The sequence below is a fragment of the Anolis carolinensis genome, chromosome 6, assembly GCF_035594765.1.
Source record: "Anolis carolinensis isolate JA03-04 chromosome 6, rAnoCar3.1.pri, whole genome shotgun sequence".
In the NCBI taxonomy this organism is placed as follows: domain Eukaryota; kingdom Metazoa; phylum Chordata; class Lepidosauria; order Squamata; family Dactyloidae; genus Anolis; species Anolis carolinensis.
This window is the reverse complement of record NC_085846.1, coordinates 8,038,124-8,052,658: the sequence shown is the minus strand read 5'-3', so window position 1 is coordinate 8,052,658 and position 14,535 is coordinate 8,038,124. Positions and strand designations below refer to the sequence as shown.

Here is a 14,535-nt window from a genome sequence, read left to right as displayed (position 1 = left end):
AGAAAGACATGTGGATCATTTCAGAGAGACAGTACAAGTGCTTACAAATAAGCAAAACCTCTGTAGCCCCACTTACAGGTTTCTATGTCGGCGGACGCCAATTTTCCTGTTGCCCCAAAATGGATTCGGATGAATTTACCCTAAAGGAAAATGCGAGAGCATTAAAGTTGAATCAATGAAACTCTTGAGTTCAAATCTTCCACCACTATGTAGCTATTCAATGTATTTGGATAAGACACAAAATTTAACTTCTTACCAAGGATTTGGAGACACCTTTGGAAATGAAGTGTTGGGCAAATCTATTATGAGAGTACGATTATCCCTCCACATTTGTGAGTTTGATTTCTGGGGATCTGATAATTCATAGATTTGATTAAATATTCTCTCTAGATTTGGACTTTGGAAGTTGACCATAGGATCATGTTGGGAGCGATTACTTGAGAAAACACCTCTTTGGGAATATGTATATCTTCCAGTGCAATTCTGTATTTATGAACAACCACAGAAGGGGACAAGGGCATCATTCTGGCCCTGTTAGTTATTCCCAACCCTCAAGTATCGGCTCATACAAGGTACAAGGTCCCTTTTACAGTAGAGTCTCACTTATCCAACATTCACTTATCCAACATTCTGGATTATCCAACATAGTTTGCCTCCTACCCCGATCCATAGCTGTTTCTCTACGCAGCAAGGATTGAACTTTCGATGGATTTAATTTCCCGACAATGTTGCTACTGTAAGTTCATTTTATGCAATTCTATCTTTATTTGTAGCCAATGTGTTAGTAGCCATTTTTTTAGTCAATGTTTTCAATATATTGTGATGTTTTGGTGCTAAATTCATAAATACAATAATTACTACATAATGTTACCATGTTTTGGACGTTTTTTTCTGTCACTTTGTTGTAAAACATGATGTTTTTGGTGCCCAGTTTGTAAAATCATAACATAATTGACGTTTAATAGGCTTTTCCTTAATCCTTCCTTATTATCCAACATTTTTGCTTATCCAACATTCTGCTGACCTGTTTATGTTGGATAAGTGAGACTCTTCTGTATTTGTTCCTTTAGCCAGATTCTTGCACTGGGAATACTCACAAATCGGGATGAGTTGTCATTTCGCAGAGTCTTGGCGTTGCCAAAAGCCTCCAAGGCAGGGTTGGCTTGGATGATTTGATCCTCCAGCGTCCCCTGAAAGTGGAGGAAATGGTTAGGAAATTAAAGTTAGAAGTGAGGATCATTTCATGTATAGCTTCATATCCCTGAGAAAAGCCCCATTTGTATCCCTTCCACACAGCCATATAACCCAGAATATCAAGATAGATAATCCACAATATCTGTTTTGAATTGGGTTATCCGAGTCCACACTACCATATAATCCAGTACAATGCAGATTTTGTACAGCGTGTGGAAGGGGCCTTGCTCTCTGTTGCATAGATATGGGTGTTAGGGATTCCTCTTCTTCAGAAGAGGAAGGGGGGCAGGAAAGTGTTCATGAATCAGAGGGGCAGTTGGAATCTGAGGAGGAGATTTTGCAAGTACCCACATTTCAGGAGAGGCAAAAGGAAACAGAGCAGAGACGTTCAGCTAGAATAGCTGCCAGAAATGCCATGGAGTAATTAGGAACTGCCCTAGCAGCAGTGAGGGGACTCAGGGCTATAAAGCAGAAGCAGGTGCAGCCAGCTCTTGCTGGTAACAAACTGACTCTTCGCTCCCCTTGTGCCTGCTTCAAGTCTGCATCTGGGAAACTGCTCCTAAGGATTTGTTGCTGTTTCTTTGTCTGAAGTAAGACTGCTATTTGATTTGGGAATTAATCAGAGACTAAGAATTGTGCTTGCTTGCTTGCTCTAAGACTTCCTTGCTTTCCACTGAGAGTGCTGTACTTTATGTTTTACTGAAGTAAAGCAGTTTTCATTTACTTACCATAGTGTTTTAAGGCTGTTCTTGAAAGACAAAACAGGACAACGGGTAAGTGTAGAGAACTGAGAAGGTGGGGCAAATCTGGACAGCTGCACTAATTCTGTATAGTGGATAAAGCAACCTCCTTCAACCTGCCCGCCTCAAGATGTGCTGGACTCCAACCCCATCATCCCCATTCATCATGCTGGGTGGAAGTGATGGGAGCTGCAGTCCAATGCATTGGGAAGCTGATGGCAGGGGAAAGCTGTGTTTGAAGTGAATTGTGGACTCTCTATAAGAATTTTGGACTCTCTATAAGAGAAGCCTGTGGCGCAGGCTGGTGAGCAGCCAGCTGCCAGCTGCAACAAATCACTCTGACCAAGAGGTCATGAGTTCGAGGCCACCTCGGAGCCTGCGTTTGTCTCTGTCTCTGTTCTATGTTAATGCATTGAATGTTTGCCTTATATGTGTAATGTGATCCGCCCTGAGTCCCCTTTGGGGTGAGAAGGGCGGAATATAAATACTGTAAATAAATAAATAAAATAAATAATTCGCTACGGAGACACAAACCATTTCCAACACAGATCGGGGAGACACTTCCCTGTTCTTCCACATTAAAAACCAGGCAATCCCATATAGAATGGCAAACCATCTTTTGTCTAGTTTTGAATGAGTTTTCTAAGTAGGGATTTTGGGTGGAGGCACATGAGTGGGTGTGTTATACTGAGCATTGGATTATGGAGATCAGAATTCTTGGGTGCAGTAATCGGGGATGATCGGAGCTGTAGTCAATCGGATGATTGACTGCTGTTATTATAGAATACTGATAATGGTAAAGACCTTGCTGGTGTTGGCAGGCTCTTTCTTGCGGTCACCGATCGCCGCGATGCTGGCAAAGTACTGGATGACTCGTTTGGTGTTGACTGTCTTTCCAGCACCGGATTCTCCACTGGAAAGAGGACAAAAAGCATAATGAGAACAGAAAGAGGAAAGGGGTGACAGAAGAGCAGGCAGGTTGCTAGCATGTTGTGGACAGAGTATTCCAGGTGAGGTTTGACCCCATTACTTCCCTCGATCTAGCCCAGACATGGGCAAACTTTTGGGGCTCCAGGTGTTTTGGACTTCAACTCCCACCATTCCTGGCCTCAGGCCCCTTCCTTTTCACCCTCAGCCGCTTAAGCGGCTGAGGGTGAAAAGGAAAGGGCCTGAGGCCAGGAATGGTGGGAGTTGAAGTCCAAAACACCTGGAGCCCCAAAAGTTTGCTCATGCTTGGTGTGCCCTCCAAGTCATTGATAAAGATGTTGGATAGTACTGCACCCAGGTCTGAAATGTATAAAGTTAGTTTGGAAAAAGCAACTTGAATCCCTGGGAGAAAAACAGTCATGCTGGCTGTGGGATATTGGGAATTCCAGTCTCAAAAAAACCCTCTCCAAGCTCTAATGATAAGTTACAGTTCCACCACACATATACACACAGCATTTGTTATTTTTATAGTTACAGTGGCTGGAAAGTAGCTCTTTAGTATGTTATCCATAATGTAAACTATTTCTATTGTTGTGTTAACAATAATAAATAATATAAATGTTGGTTCTTTAGTTTGGTGTTATTCAGTTTTAGTTTTAGTTATTTTAAAAACAAGTTACTTTAAAAAAGTAATAAATCTTGTCAAGAAAACTGTGTTGTAAGTTTGCTTTAGAGTTGCCATAGATGAAAAACTTGAAGACACACAATAACAACAATAACAAATTGAGATGTGACATATGCCAACAACAGCAACACTGGCACTTACGTGATGAGGACAGATTGGTTTTCTCGGTCTGAAAAGAAATGGGGAATGTAAGAAAATAATCACTCCAGGGGTGCATCTGCACTGCAGAATGGATGCAGTTTGATACTAGTTTAATTGCCGTGGCTATGGAATCTGTGCTATGGGAGCTGTAGTATTGCAAGGTCTTTAGCCTTCTGTGTATAAACACAAGGTTGTCCTGTCCTAATGTGTTTGTTCCTCATGTTCTTGAATTATAAATACCGTATATACTAGAGTATAAGCCGACCCAAATATAAGCCAAGGCACCTAATTTTACCACAAGAAAACTGGGAAAACATTGACTCCATTATAAGCTGAGAGTGGTAAATTTCAGAAATAAAAATAGATACCAATAAAATGACATTAATTGAGGCATCAGTAGGTTAAATGTTTTTGAATATTTACATAAAGCTCAAATTTAAGATAAGACTGTCCAACTCTGATCAAACCATTATTCTCATCTTCTTCCATGTAAATGTCCTTATGTATCCTTTTAATAATAAAATAATACATGTAATAATAATAATAATAATAATAATAAATACAGGAAAATAATACATGTAACAATAAATAGAATAAAATAATAAATGCAATAATAATAATAATAAGAAGAGCAGAGTGAAATAATAAATGTATTATTAATAATAATAAAATAGAGTAAAATAAATGTAATAGTAGCAACAATAATAATAGAGAAAAATAATAAATGTAATAATACCAATAATAATAGAGAAAAATAATAAATGTACCATATATTCTCAAGTATAAGCTGACCCAAATATAAGCCAACCAGGAGTCTCACCCGAGTATAAGCCGAGGGGGCTTTTTCAGTCTTAAAAAAGGGGCTGAAAAACTAGGCTTATACTCGAGTATATACGGTAATAGTCCGTTTGTAATTATTTTTCTATCCTGTATTACTAGTGAGTCTATAGTAACAGGACAACCTTGTGTTTACACTAAATTCATAGATATCTGTGTAGTTAGTGTTTTAGCCTTCTGTGCCAAAGAGAGTGGGTGCCTCACCAAACAATAAATCCATCACCTTGAGCCATGCCATGTTGTCAAACTGATTTAATTTTACAGTATAGATGTCCCCAAAGTCCCCAAGAAGATGGAGTGTCCATTCCTAGCTGTCTTAAGTAAACAGTCACAACCTAACGACCTATCCTCTGTGAATATTCTTGTTTTAAATGGAATTTATATTTTATGGCAGGAATGGGAAATGTATTCTATAGACCGTATATGTTTGGTTGCAGTACCGAAGGTCTGCGAAATTGCTGACATAAAGGAAAGGAAGAAAAGGGGAGAACAATGAGGGCGTCATACCTGTCAACATGTATTGGTACGCGTTGTCAGAGATGGAGAAGATGTGTGGAGGGGCTTCGCTTCGCTTCTTGCCCCGGTAGGCTGTGACCACCTCGGCGTTGTAGACGGGCAGCCATTTGTAAGGATTCACCGTCACGCAGAAGAGCCCAGAGTACGTCTGTGGAAGAGAGAGACGAAGAACCGGAAAGCAATAGCTCTGGTGAGAAGGACGTGTTCAGTACACACAGCAGAAATGCCCACCCACCACCACAAAAAAATCTGTCTTCAGGATTTGAAGGAACTTTGAAACCATAAACCATCCTGAAGATCTAGATCTAAAAACCAGACCTGTGGACCAGAAGAATAACAGTGAGTTTGATCTTATTCGAAAATAACAAGGACATGCCTGGTTATTGGTTCTTTCAATATGCAGGAAATACTTTCTGCCATCCCTTGTGTTTTGCATTCTAAACAAACCTTTGCACCTTTACAACAATATAGTCTTTATCCAGAAATTTCACAAAGGATGCAATTGAACCCACTTGCTTCCTGTTGTAGGTTTTTAAAAGCTATCTCTGCTTAGAAACCTTGGCCCCTTCTACACTGCCATATAAAATCCAGATTATATAGCAGTGTAGAAGGGGCCTTGAGTTGCGTCTTGCACACAGTTAAGGCAGGAATGGGTTTATTGAGAGGGAAGGGCATGGATTTGGATGCGGCATGGAAATCTTCATCCATCCATCATTGCAGGACAACCTTGATCTCAACCATCTTGAGGCCACTTTTAGCTGCATTGACGAGATGTAACATTTTCTGGGATTTGTAATTAGGCAAAGTACTGGAACTCAATAGCAGGAAATTCCAAATAGGTAGCACTAGACACCCCAGGATCCCATAGGATGGCACCATGGCAGCCCAAATGGTACCAAAAAGGTCTAATTCTATAATGTAAACTATACTGCAGTGTTTAGCCCCGACTGAGTCGTGAAACTGATTTTGGTCCATCCGATTTACCTAAAAGGGTTATTGTGGGGAAAACGTGGGAGGAAGAAAGGTTTGTATGCCATTTTGAGTTCATTGAAACAAAAATAGGAAATAGATGCAACTAAGAAGATAGGATATAGGTGAAATAAATGAATGCACTCATGCTTTCTGCAAACACCATCCTTGTTATCTTTCTGTCCCGCATCAAGGTCTGGAAGCAATGCCCTAAGAAGAGTGGTTAAGAGCCATGTGTAAATATTTGAAAGGATGTGATACGGAAAATGGAGCAAGCCTGTTTTCTCCTGTTCCAGAGACCAGGACATGGAGCAATGGATTCAAACGACAGGAAAAGAGGTTTTACCTAAACATTAGGATGAACTTCTTGACAGTAAATACAAAGTGTGATATCTCCTTCTATGCAAAGCTTCGATGGTGGTCTCAGGAAGAGCTTCCATTGAGTATTCCTGCTTGCTAAAATGGGGTTAGATTGAATGATCCTTAGGGTCTCTTCCAGATCAATATTTCTATGATTCTAACACAGTGGTTCTCAACCTTCCTAATGCCACAACCGCTTAATACAGTTCCTCATGTTATGGTGACTCTCAACCATAATGTTTTTGTTGCTACTTCGTAACTGCAATTTTGCTACTGTCATGAATCGTAAATGTTAATATTTGATATGCAGGATGTATTTTCGTTCACTGGGGCAAATTTGGCACAAATACCCGATATGCCCAAATTTGAATATTGGTGAGGTTGGGGGGGGGGGGGTAATTTTGTCATTTGGGAGATGTAGTTATCCTACCATCAAAGAGCATTCTGAACACCACCAACAATAGAATTGAACCAAACATGGCACACAAACTCCCATGACCAACAGAAAATACTGGAAGGGTTTGGTGCGCATTGACTTTCAATTTTAGAGTTTTAGTTGACTTACATCCAGAGAGCACTACCGACTCAAACAATGATGGATCTGGACCAAACTTGGCACGAATACTCAATATGCCCCAATGTGAACACTGGTGGAGTTTGGGGAAAATAGACCTTGACATTTGGGAGTTGTAGTTGCTGGGATTTATAGTTCACCTACAATCAAAGAGCCCCTTGAACCCCACCAATGATAGAATTGGGCAAATTGGGCTTTTGGTGGGAGGATTTGCCATCTGTTTCCAAAAAAGGAAGAGATGGACAGGCAGAGAGATCTTCAGCCTTCTGTGAAAGGGGTTCCTAAGACCATCAGAAATATGTGTTTTCTGATCGTCTTTGGCGACCCCTCTGACACCCCCTCGCAACCCCCCCCCAAGGGTCCCGGTTTCCAGGTTGAGAAATGCTGTTGTAAGATGTCTTTGATTCTAGAAGTGCAGGTAGAACCAGATTAGAACAGGAAAGTGTTTTGTCCCTTGTTTGAGTGGGTTTCTCCCAGGCTTTGTGTGATGTTCTAGAAAAGAAGACCCCCAGTCCTTGTCTTACATAGATCATCCAGGCGGCATAGCGCTCCTTCAGGTTGAAAAGGACCGCCGGTTCATGCAGGAAGGTGAGCATGGCCATGTCCTCGATCTTGTCGAACTTGGGCGGGTTCTGCTGGTGGACCTCCGTCTCCCTCACCGTCACCGTCTAAAGGAGGAAAAGGAAGGAGGCCATGTGAGCTGGCAGAGATCTCAAGGTATCGAATAGTCTTGATTCGGCAACTCTATAGGCAGCTGATGACACAATGGGTCAATTGCTTCCAAGTCTCTTGTTCCCAGCTTCGCAATTTGTCACCAGAGTTCTTGCATTTTACCTATGACATCTTCAGATGTCATGGTCTCTAATGATGATGATGATTTATTTACAGTATTTATATTCCGCCCTTCTCACCCCGAAGGGGACTCAGGGCGGATCACATTACACATATAAGGCAAACATTCAATGCCTTAACATAGAACAAAGACAAACGCGGGGCTCCGAGTTGGCCTCGAACTCATGACCTCTTGGTCAGAGTGATTTGTTGCAGCTGGCTGCAGCTGGTTGCTCAATAGCCTGCGCCACAGCCCGGGCTGTTGATTATAATTATATTCCCTCCCACTTGTTGGCACTACTACATCACTTTGCTCACCAGTTGCTTCCTTTACTTCATATGAACCATCAGGCATGTGGAAACTTTGGCCGTTTAAACAGCTGAGAGCAAAAAGGAAGGGTCCTGAGGCTGTTAGGAATTGTGGGAGTTGGAGTCCAAAACTCTTGGAGGGCCGAAGTTTCCCCATGCCTGTACTAAATGATTCTAATGATACTAAATGCTAGTATATTTATCTACACTGTAGAATGAATGTAGTTTGGCACCGCTTTAACTGCGATGGCTCAATGTGATAGAATTCTAGGAACTGAAGTTTTACAAAACCTATAACCTTCTCAATCAGAGTACTAATGACTTGCCAAATTACAACTCCTATGGTTCCATAGCATTGAGCCATGGCAGTTCCAAGTTGTGTCAAACTGCATTAATTCTAGAGTGTAGATACACCCCAGGACTTCCCCTGTGCAATCAGTTCAGCTGGAGACACTGATGTTTTGCACCAATCTGCACCATCACTTTGGGTACCTTGCCGTTCTCGGTTTGCACGGTGACCATGCCGCCCTCGCGGCTCGTGACTTTGGCCTTGATGAACTCTTCTTTCTCGTCCGGCACGAAACACTCAGTCCGGAGGTCGAAGGGCCGGGTCTGGGCCTCCAGTCGCTCCTTGTCCGACTTGCGGAGATAAGGGGCTGCAGCGCCAAATTCGGCCATCTGTGCATCACCCATGCTGGACAAGAGAAGGAAAGAGGGCAGCAAAGTGAAAAGAACAAGCAACTCTTTGGCACAAATGGAGATGGCATCAAGAGGGCTTGGGATGGCAACCAGAGATCACCCAACCTGGCTTGGGAAAGGTACCAATTGGACCACAACTCTCTGAATCCCCCAGTGAGCATTGAGCATTAACCCTAACTAAGCTTTCCAAGCAAGTGGAGCACTATTCTTAGTTAATTTTTTTTCATCCTTGATATTTCAATCAACAATTAATTAAATCTCCACATTTCATGGCCAATCTTGCCATTGTGTCCAGATGTAGGGACTGAAATTGGGATGGATGGAGAGGCTGAAGGAAGATAGTCCTACCTTTTTAGGATCTTGGAGGAGAAAGTAGAGGAAGAACTTAAAACCTGAGAGAAGAAAAGGGAAAAATGTCATTCTCTCGCTCTCTCTCACACACACAATATAGAATCATAGAATTATAAAATTGCAAGAGACCTCGTGGGCCATCCAGTCCAACCCCCTGCCAAGGAGCAGGAAAATCTCATTCAAAGCACCCCTGACAGATGGCCATCCAGCCTCTGCTTAAAAGCCTCCAAAGAAGAAGCCTCCACCACACTCTGGGGCAGAGAGTTCCACTGTTGAACAGCTTTCACCATGAGGAAGTTCTTCCTAATGTTCAGGTGGAATCTCTTTTCCTGTAGTTTGAAGCCATTGTTCCGCATCCTAGGTCTCTAATGCAGCAGAAAATAAGCTTGCTCTCTCCTTCCTATGACTTCCCTTCACATATTTATACATGGCCCTTATCATGTCTCCTCCCAGCCTTCTCTTCTGCAGGCTAAACATGCCCAGTTCTTTAAGCCACTCCTCATAGGGCTTGTTCTCCAGATCCTTGATCAATGAATTTCTAGTCTTTTATTAATATGGTTAGTCCCTGGTGATGCAGTGGGTTAAACCACTGCTAAATTTGCTGACTGAAAGGTCGGCGGCTCGAATCCAGGGATTGGAGTGAGCTCCCACTGTCAACTCCAGCTTCTGCCAACATAGCAGTTCGAAAATATGCAAATGTGTGTAGATCAATAGGTACCACTCCGGCGGGAAGGTAATGGCGCTCCATGCAGTCATGCCGGCCACATGATCTTGGAGGTGTCTACAGACAACGCCGGCTCTTTGGCTTAAAAGCACCAACCCCCAGAGTCGGATACAACAAGACTTAATGTCAGGGGAAAACCTTTACATACATATATACGTATATATATGTACATACATATATATGTACATATATGTACATACATATATATGTATATATACACACACACACACATTTTATTTTGCAAGCCATTTCGAGTCCCAATCTTGGGGACTGATATAAACAAAAGACGATAATAAATGTATTGCTATTGTTTTTGTTATCTCGGACCCGTCGTTTCTTCAAGGACTTTGAGGCGACATGTACAATTTTTCCCCATTTTGATCCTCCTGTCTGACAGCGCTACAAGGTAGGTCAGCCAAAATCACCCAATGGGTTTCATGGCTCTGTATTGGAACTTTGGTCTCGCCACCCCGGGGGGTATCTGCACTGTCAAATGAATACAGTTTCAGCTCATATTAGCAGCCATGGCTCAATGCTGTGGTCTCTTGGGAGTTGTAGTTTGGTGAGATCCTAGAAGTCATTAGTGGTGAAGACTAAATGTTAGGCAACAACTCCCAGGATTGCATAGCATTGAGCCATGGCAGTCAAAGTAGAGTCACACTGTACTCCAGGCATGGGCAAACTTGGGCCCTCCAGAAGTTTTGGACTTCAACTCCCACCATTCCTGGCCTCAGGCCCTTTCCTTTTGCCCCTCAGCCGCTTAAGCAGCTGCTTTTTTTTTTTTTGCAAAGAATGAACACGAGAATTAGGAGAAGTGGGGGCTTAAAATCCTACACTACTTTGTGCAGAATGGATGAGAATAGGAAAAGACCCCTATATCTCATTTTGTGCAGCATGTTTTGTCTCAGACCCACATTTTTCTGCTCTCCAGATCCCCACCCATCCATCTCTTGTCTCTTTCCTCTTCATCTTCTATCTCTCCTCTATTTTTAGTCTCATTCACTAGACGTCTTTAATCCCCTCCCCGCGGGCCACCAAATGCCATATGGAATCTTTGTTCTTTTGCACAGGAATCTCGGTTTCGTTTCTCCTCCTCCCTCCCATCTTCTGTTACCTTCTGCTAAATTCTTTTAGCCATCACTCATGATTTGTTTTCTAGTTTCCAGTCACTTTGAAAGCTGTTTCCATCCTTTATTATGATATTTTGCTCTCTCCTTTTCCCCCTCTCCCATCAATACTGTTACTAATTTGCAAAATATTTCTCTCTTCCCAAGATTAGGATATCCTATCTCTGCTGTGTGTTAGCACTGAATTTTTCACTTGAAAGCCCTTTTTGTAGTAAATTTGGTCCCCATCCCCTCTAAACTAACCCACCTTCCTGGATTAGCACTTTAACAAAGCCATAAAAGTGTTGTCGAAGGCTTTCATGGCTAGAATTACTAGGTTGCTGTGAATTTTCCGTGCATGTTCCAGAAGCATTCTCTCCTGATATTTATACCCACACCTATAGCAGGCATCCTCAGAGGTTGTGAGGTCTCTTGGAAATAAGGCAAGTGAGGTTTATATATCTGTGGAGAAAGAACTCTTGTCTGTGAATGTTGCAATTACCCACCTTAATTAGCATGGAATGGCCTTGCAGCTTCAAATCCTGGCTGATTCCTGCCTGAGGGAACCCTTTTTTGGGAGGTGTTTGCTGGCCCTGATTGTTCTTTCTCCCACCCTGGACCTTCCACACACATATAAAAACCTCACCTGCCTAGTTTCCAACAGACCTCACGACCTCTGAGGATGTTTGCATAGATGAAGGTGAAACATCAGAAAAGAATGCTTCTGGAACATACAGCCCGGAAAACTCACAGCAACCCAAAGCCATAAAATCCTATGGAACATAAGATGAGAAGGTGTGTAAAACCCTAAAGACTTTACAAGAGACTCTGGTAATTCTGTATCCCCATCCTCAAAAGCAATTTGTCTCCCCCCCCCCCCCCCCCCGGAATCTTTCCTTGGATCTTTGTGCACCTAAGTACACAACTACACAACACAAAGATGGCTGTGTTGCACAGAGAATTGTATTTGAGAGGTGGATGTCTTGCTTCTGCCCAATTTTCCCTCCTGCAAAAGCAAATTTTGCCAACTCAAGGCCAAAAATTAGGTAATTTCTGCCTTCTTTCCTTATCCAGCTTTGCAGGTATATTTGGAGCAGTCAGCAGAGCATTGAAAATTGAGTGCAGCCAATTCCAGAACATGGGGAAAGGAGTTAAGCCAATGTGAAGAACATGAAAAAGCACCTTTTTTTTGGAACTATTAACTTCACAATCATTTTCCCAACCAGCTTTCCCAAACTCTAGTCTTATGCACAAAGACTATTTATTTCCCCAGAATGTAGAAAGAGGACTGTATCATCAGACATGGAGAACATGGAGAAGGACCTTCTTACCGTGTTTCCCCGAAAATAAGACAGTGTCTTATATTAATTTTTGCTCCCAAAGATGCTCTAGGTCTTATTTTCAGGGGATGTCTTATTTTTCCATGAAGAAGAATTCACATTTATTGTTGAACAAAAACATGAACATTTATTATATACTGTACAGTAGTTGTTATCATAAACCAGCATAACCAGACAAACTGTGAATCCTATCAAGAATTTCTTGTTACTACCATTATTTCCATGTACAACACTTATGGTATGTATATTTACCAATCCTGCATGCTCTGGTGTTCTGTTTGGCGGGCATGCTCCCAAACAAAAACTTTGCTAGGTCTTAATTTCGGGGGAGGCCTTATATTTAGCAGTTCAGCAAAACCTCTAGTAGGTCTTATTTTAGGCAAAACAGGGTAGCACTACAACTCACTAGTCATCCTCCCGACCCACATTTCTAAACTCGTATTACTTTCTATTTTCATAGAACACAGGGAGAGGATTTTAGCAAATGTGTAGAACATGGTACATCACTTTTTTGAGCTAAAACTTCCCAATCCAAATTTTAGTTTTGCATTTTTTCTTCTTTTAGCGAGGACTTGCACCCTTTTACTATCAATACCTTGCATCCCCAGTTGATTTCTTCCCTGCCCCTCAAATCATTTTGCCCCAAGACTTACACTGCCAGGAAGGTAACTCAGCCTGGAGTCCGGTCAAGATCTGAGCCCTTTGCGATCCCCCTCCCTTTATATCCTCCCATCCAAAATAGCTCCAGCATCTCCATCCCAGGCTCAAAGCCTTCCCCTCCCCATTGCTTCCCTGCAGGCCCATCGCAGCTGTGAGTGACATGCTGACAAGGAGGCGAAGAAGCGATGGCTGGCTCGGTGGAGGTCCAGCTTGACCATGAATGGCCTGCTTCTTCATCCCTTCCTCTGTCCCCCTTCCCTCCCACCCCCTCTGTTTCCAGGAGAGAGGCACATTCCTGGGAAAAGCAGCAGCAGGAGGGCGGGGAGCACACTTAGAGGAGGATCGTGGTGCCAGATAAGTGCAAGGCGACGGAACTGGAAAGACAGTACGGAGTGTGTGTCCTTCCCAGGAGAGAGACAAGGGCTGATAAGAGAAAAGACATCTGTAATGGAGATGGTTTCTCCATTAAAGTGCATCACATAAAACCCAGTGCAATTTGAGCCAGAAGGAAGGGAGATATTCTACCACCCTGCTCATGGGGAATATGGGGTGATCCAAAATATGCATGGAGCACCAAATACAATTCCAGGCTGAATCAATAGGAGTACAGCGTCTACACCACAAAGTGTCCACTTCAAGTGCCACGGGGACAAATATGGCCCATCACATCCTTTTCTGTGGCCTTCCAGATGCTGGGCTACAACTCCTGTATTCATCATTATTAGACGCCATGACTAGAGCTGATGGAAATTAAGATACAGTATAATATCTGGTTCAAATCCCAAGAGCGGAGTGAGCGCCTGCTGTTGCTCCAGCTCCTGCCAACCTAGCAGTTCGAAAATATGCCAATGTGAGTAGATCAATAGGTACCGCTCCGGCGGGAAGGTAACGGCGCTCAATGCAGTCATGCCGGCCACATGACCTTGGAGGTGTCTACGGACAACGCCGGCTCTTCGGCTTAGAAATGGAGATGAGCACCAACCCCCAGAATCAGACATGACTGGACTTAACATCAGGGGAAACCCTTACCTTTACCTTAGACAGGAGAATGGGGTTTGAATTTAGATTCAAGGCTTCTGGATGTGATGTCTGACATAAAAATGTCCTTGAACCTTTCCCCAACCCCAGAGCCAAAAGTGCTGTCGGATTGCAATTCCCATTATCCTCAGTCCATGTAGCAGATAATAAAAAGTGATGAGAGTTGTGTTGCTGAAGGCTTTCATTGCCGGAATCACTGGGTTGCTGTGAGTTTTCTGGGCTATATGGCCATGTTCCAGAAGTATTCCCTCCTGACGTTTCACTCACATCTATGACAGGCATCCTCAGAGGTTGTGAGGTCTGTTGGAAACTAGGCAAGTGGGGTTTATATATATGTGGAAAAATGTCCAGGCTGGAAGAAAGAACTCTTGTCTGTTTGAGGAAAGTGTATATGTTGCAATTGACCACCTTGATTTGCATTGAATAGCCTTGCAGCTTCAAAGCTTGGCTGCTTCCCCAGATATATAAACCCCACTTGGCCAGTTTCCAACAGACCTCACAACTAGATATGGGTGAAACATCGGGAGAGAATGC

The 14,535-nt window shown here is 42.8% G+C and overlaps 1 protein-coding gene across 1 annotated transcript in view; it reads right to left on the bottom strand.

The window, feature by feature from the left end:
* Window positions 1–13,020, bottom strand: part of LOC100567683 (myosin-6) — a 39,363-nt gene extending 26,343 nt beyond the window's left edge. The window contains exons 1-9 of the mRNA XM_062958154.1: window positions 12,957–13,020; window positions 9,131–9,174; window positions 8,576–8,777; window positions 7,468–7,611; window positions 5,032–5,188; window positions 3,688–3,715; window positions 2,739–2,847; window positions 1,098–1,190; window positions 77–140 (exon numbers count right to left, since the gene is read on the bottom strand). Of these exons, the coding sequence (XP_062814224.1) occupies window positions 77–140; window positions 1,098–1,190; window positions 2,739–2,847; window positions 3,688–3,715; window positions 5,032–5,188; window positions 7,468–7,611; window positions 8,576–8,776 (796 nt within the window). The 5' untranslated portion in view covers window position 8,777; window positions 9,131–9,174; window positions 12,957–13,020. The remainder of the gene's footprint in view (window positions 1–76; window positions 141–1,097; window positions 1,191–2,738; window positions 2,848–3,687; window positions 3,716–5,031; window positions 5,189–7,467; window positions 7,612–8,575; window positions 8,778–9,130; window positions 9,175–12,956) is intronic.
* Window positions 13,021–14,535: the final 1,515 nt, after the last annotated feature.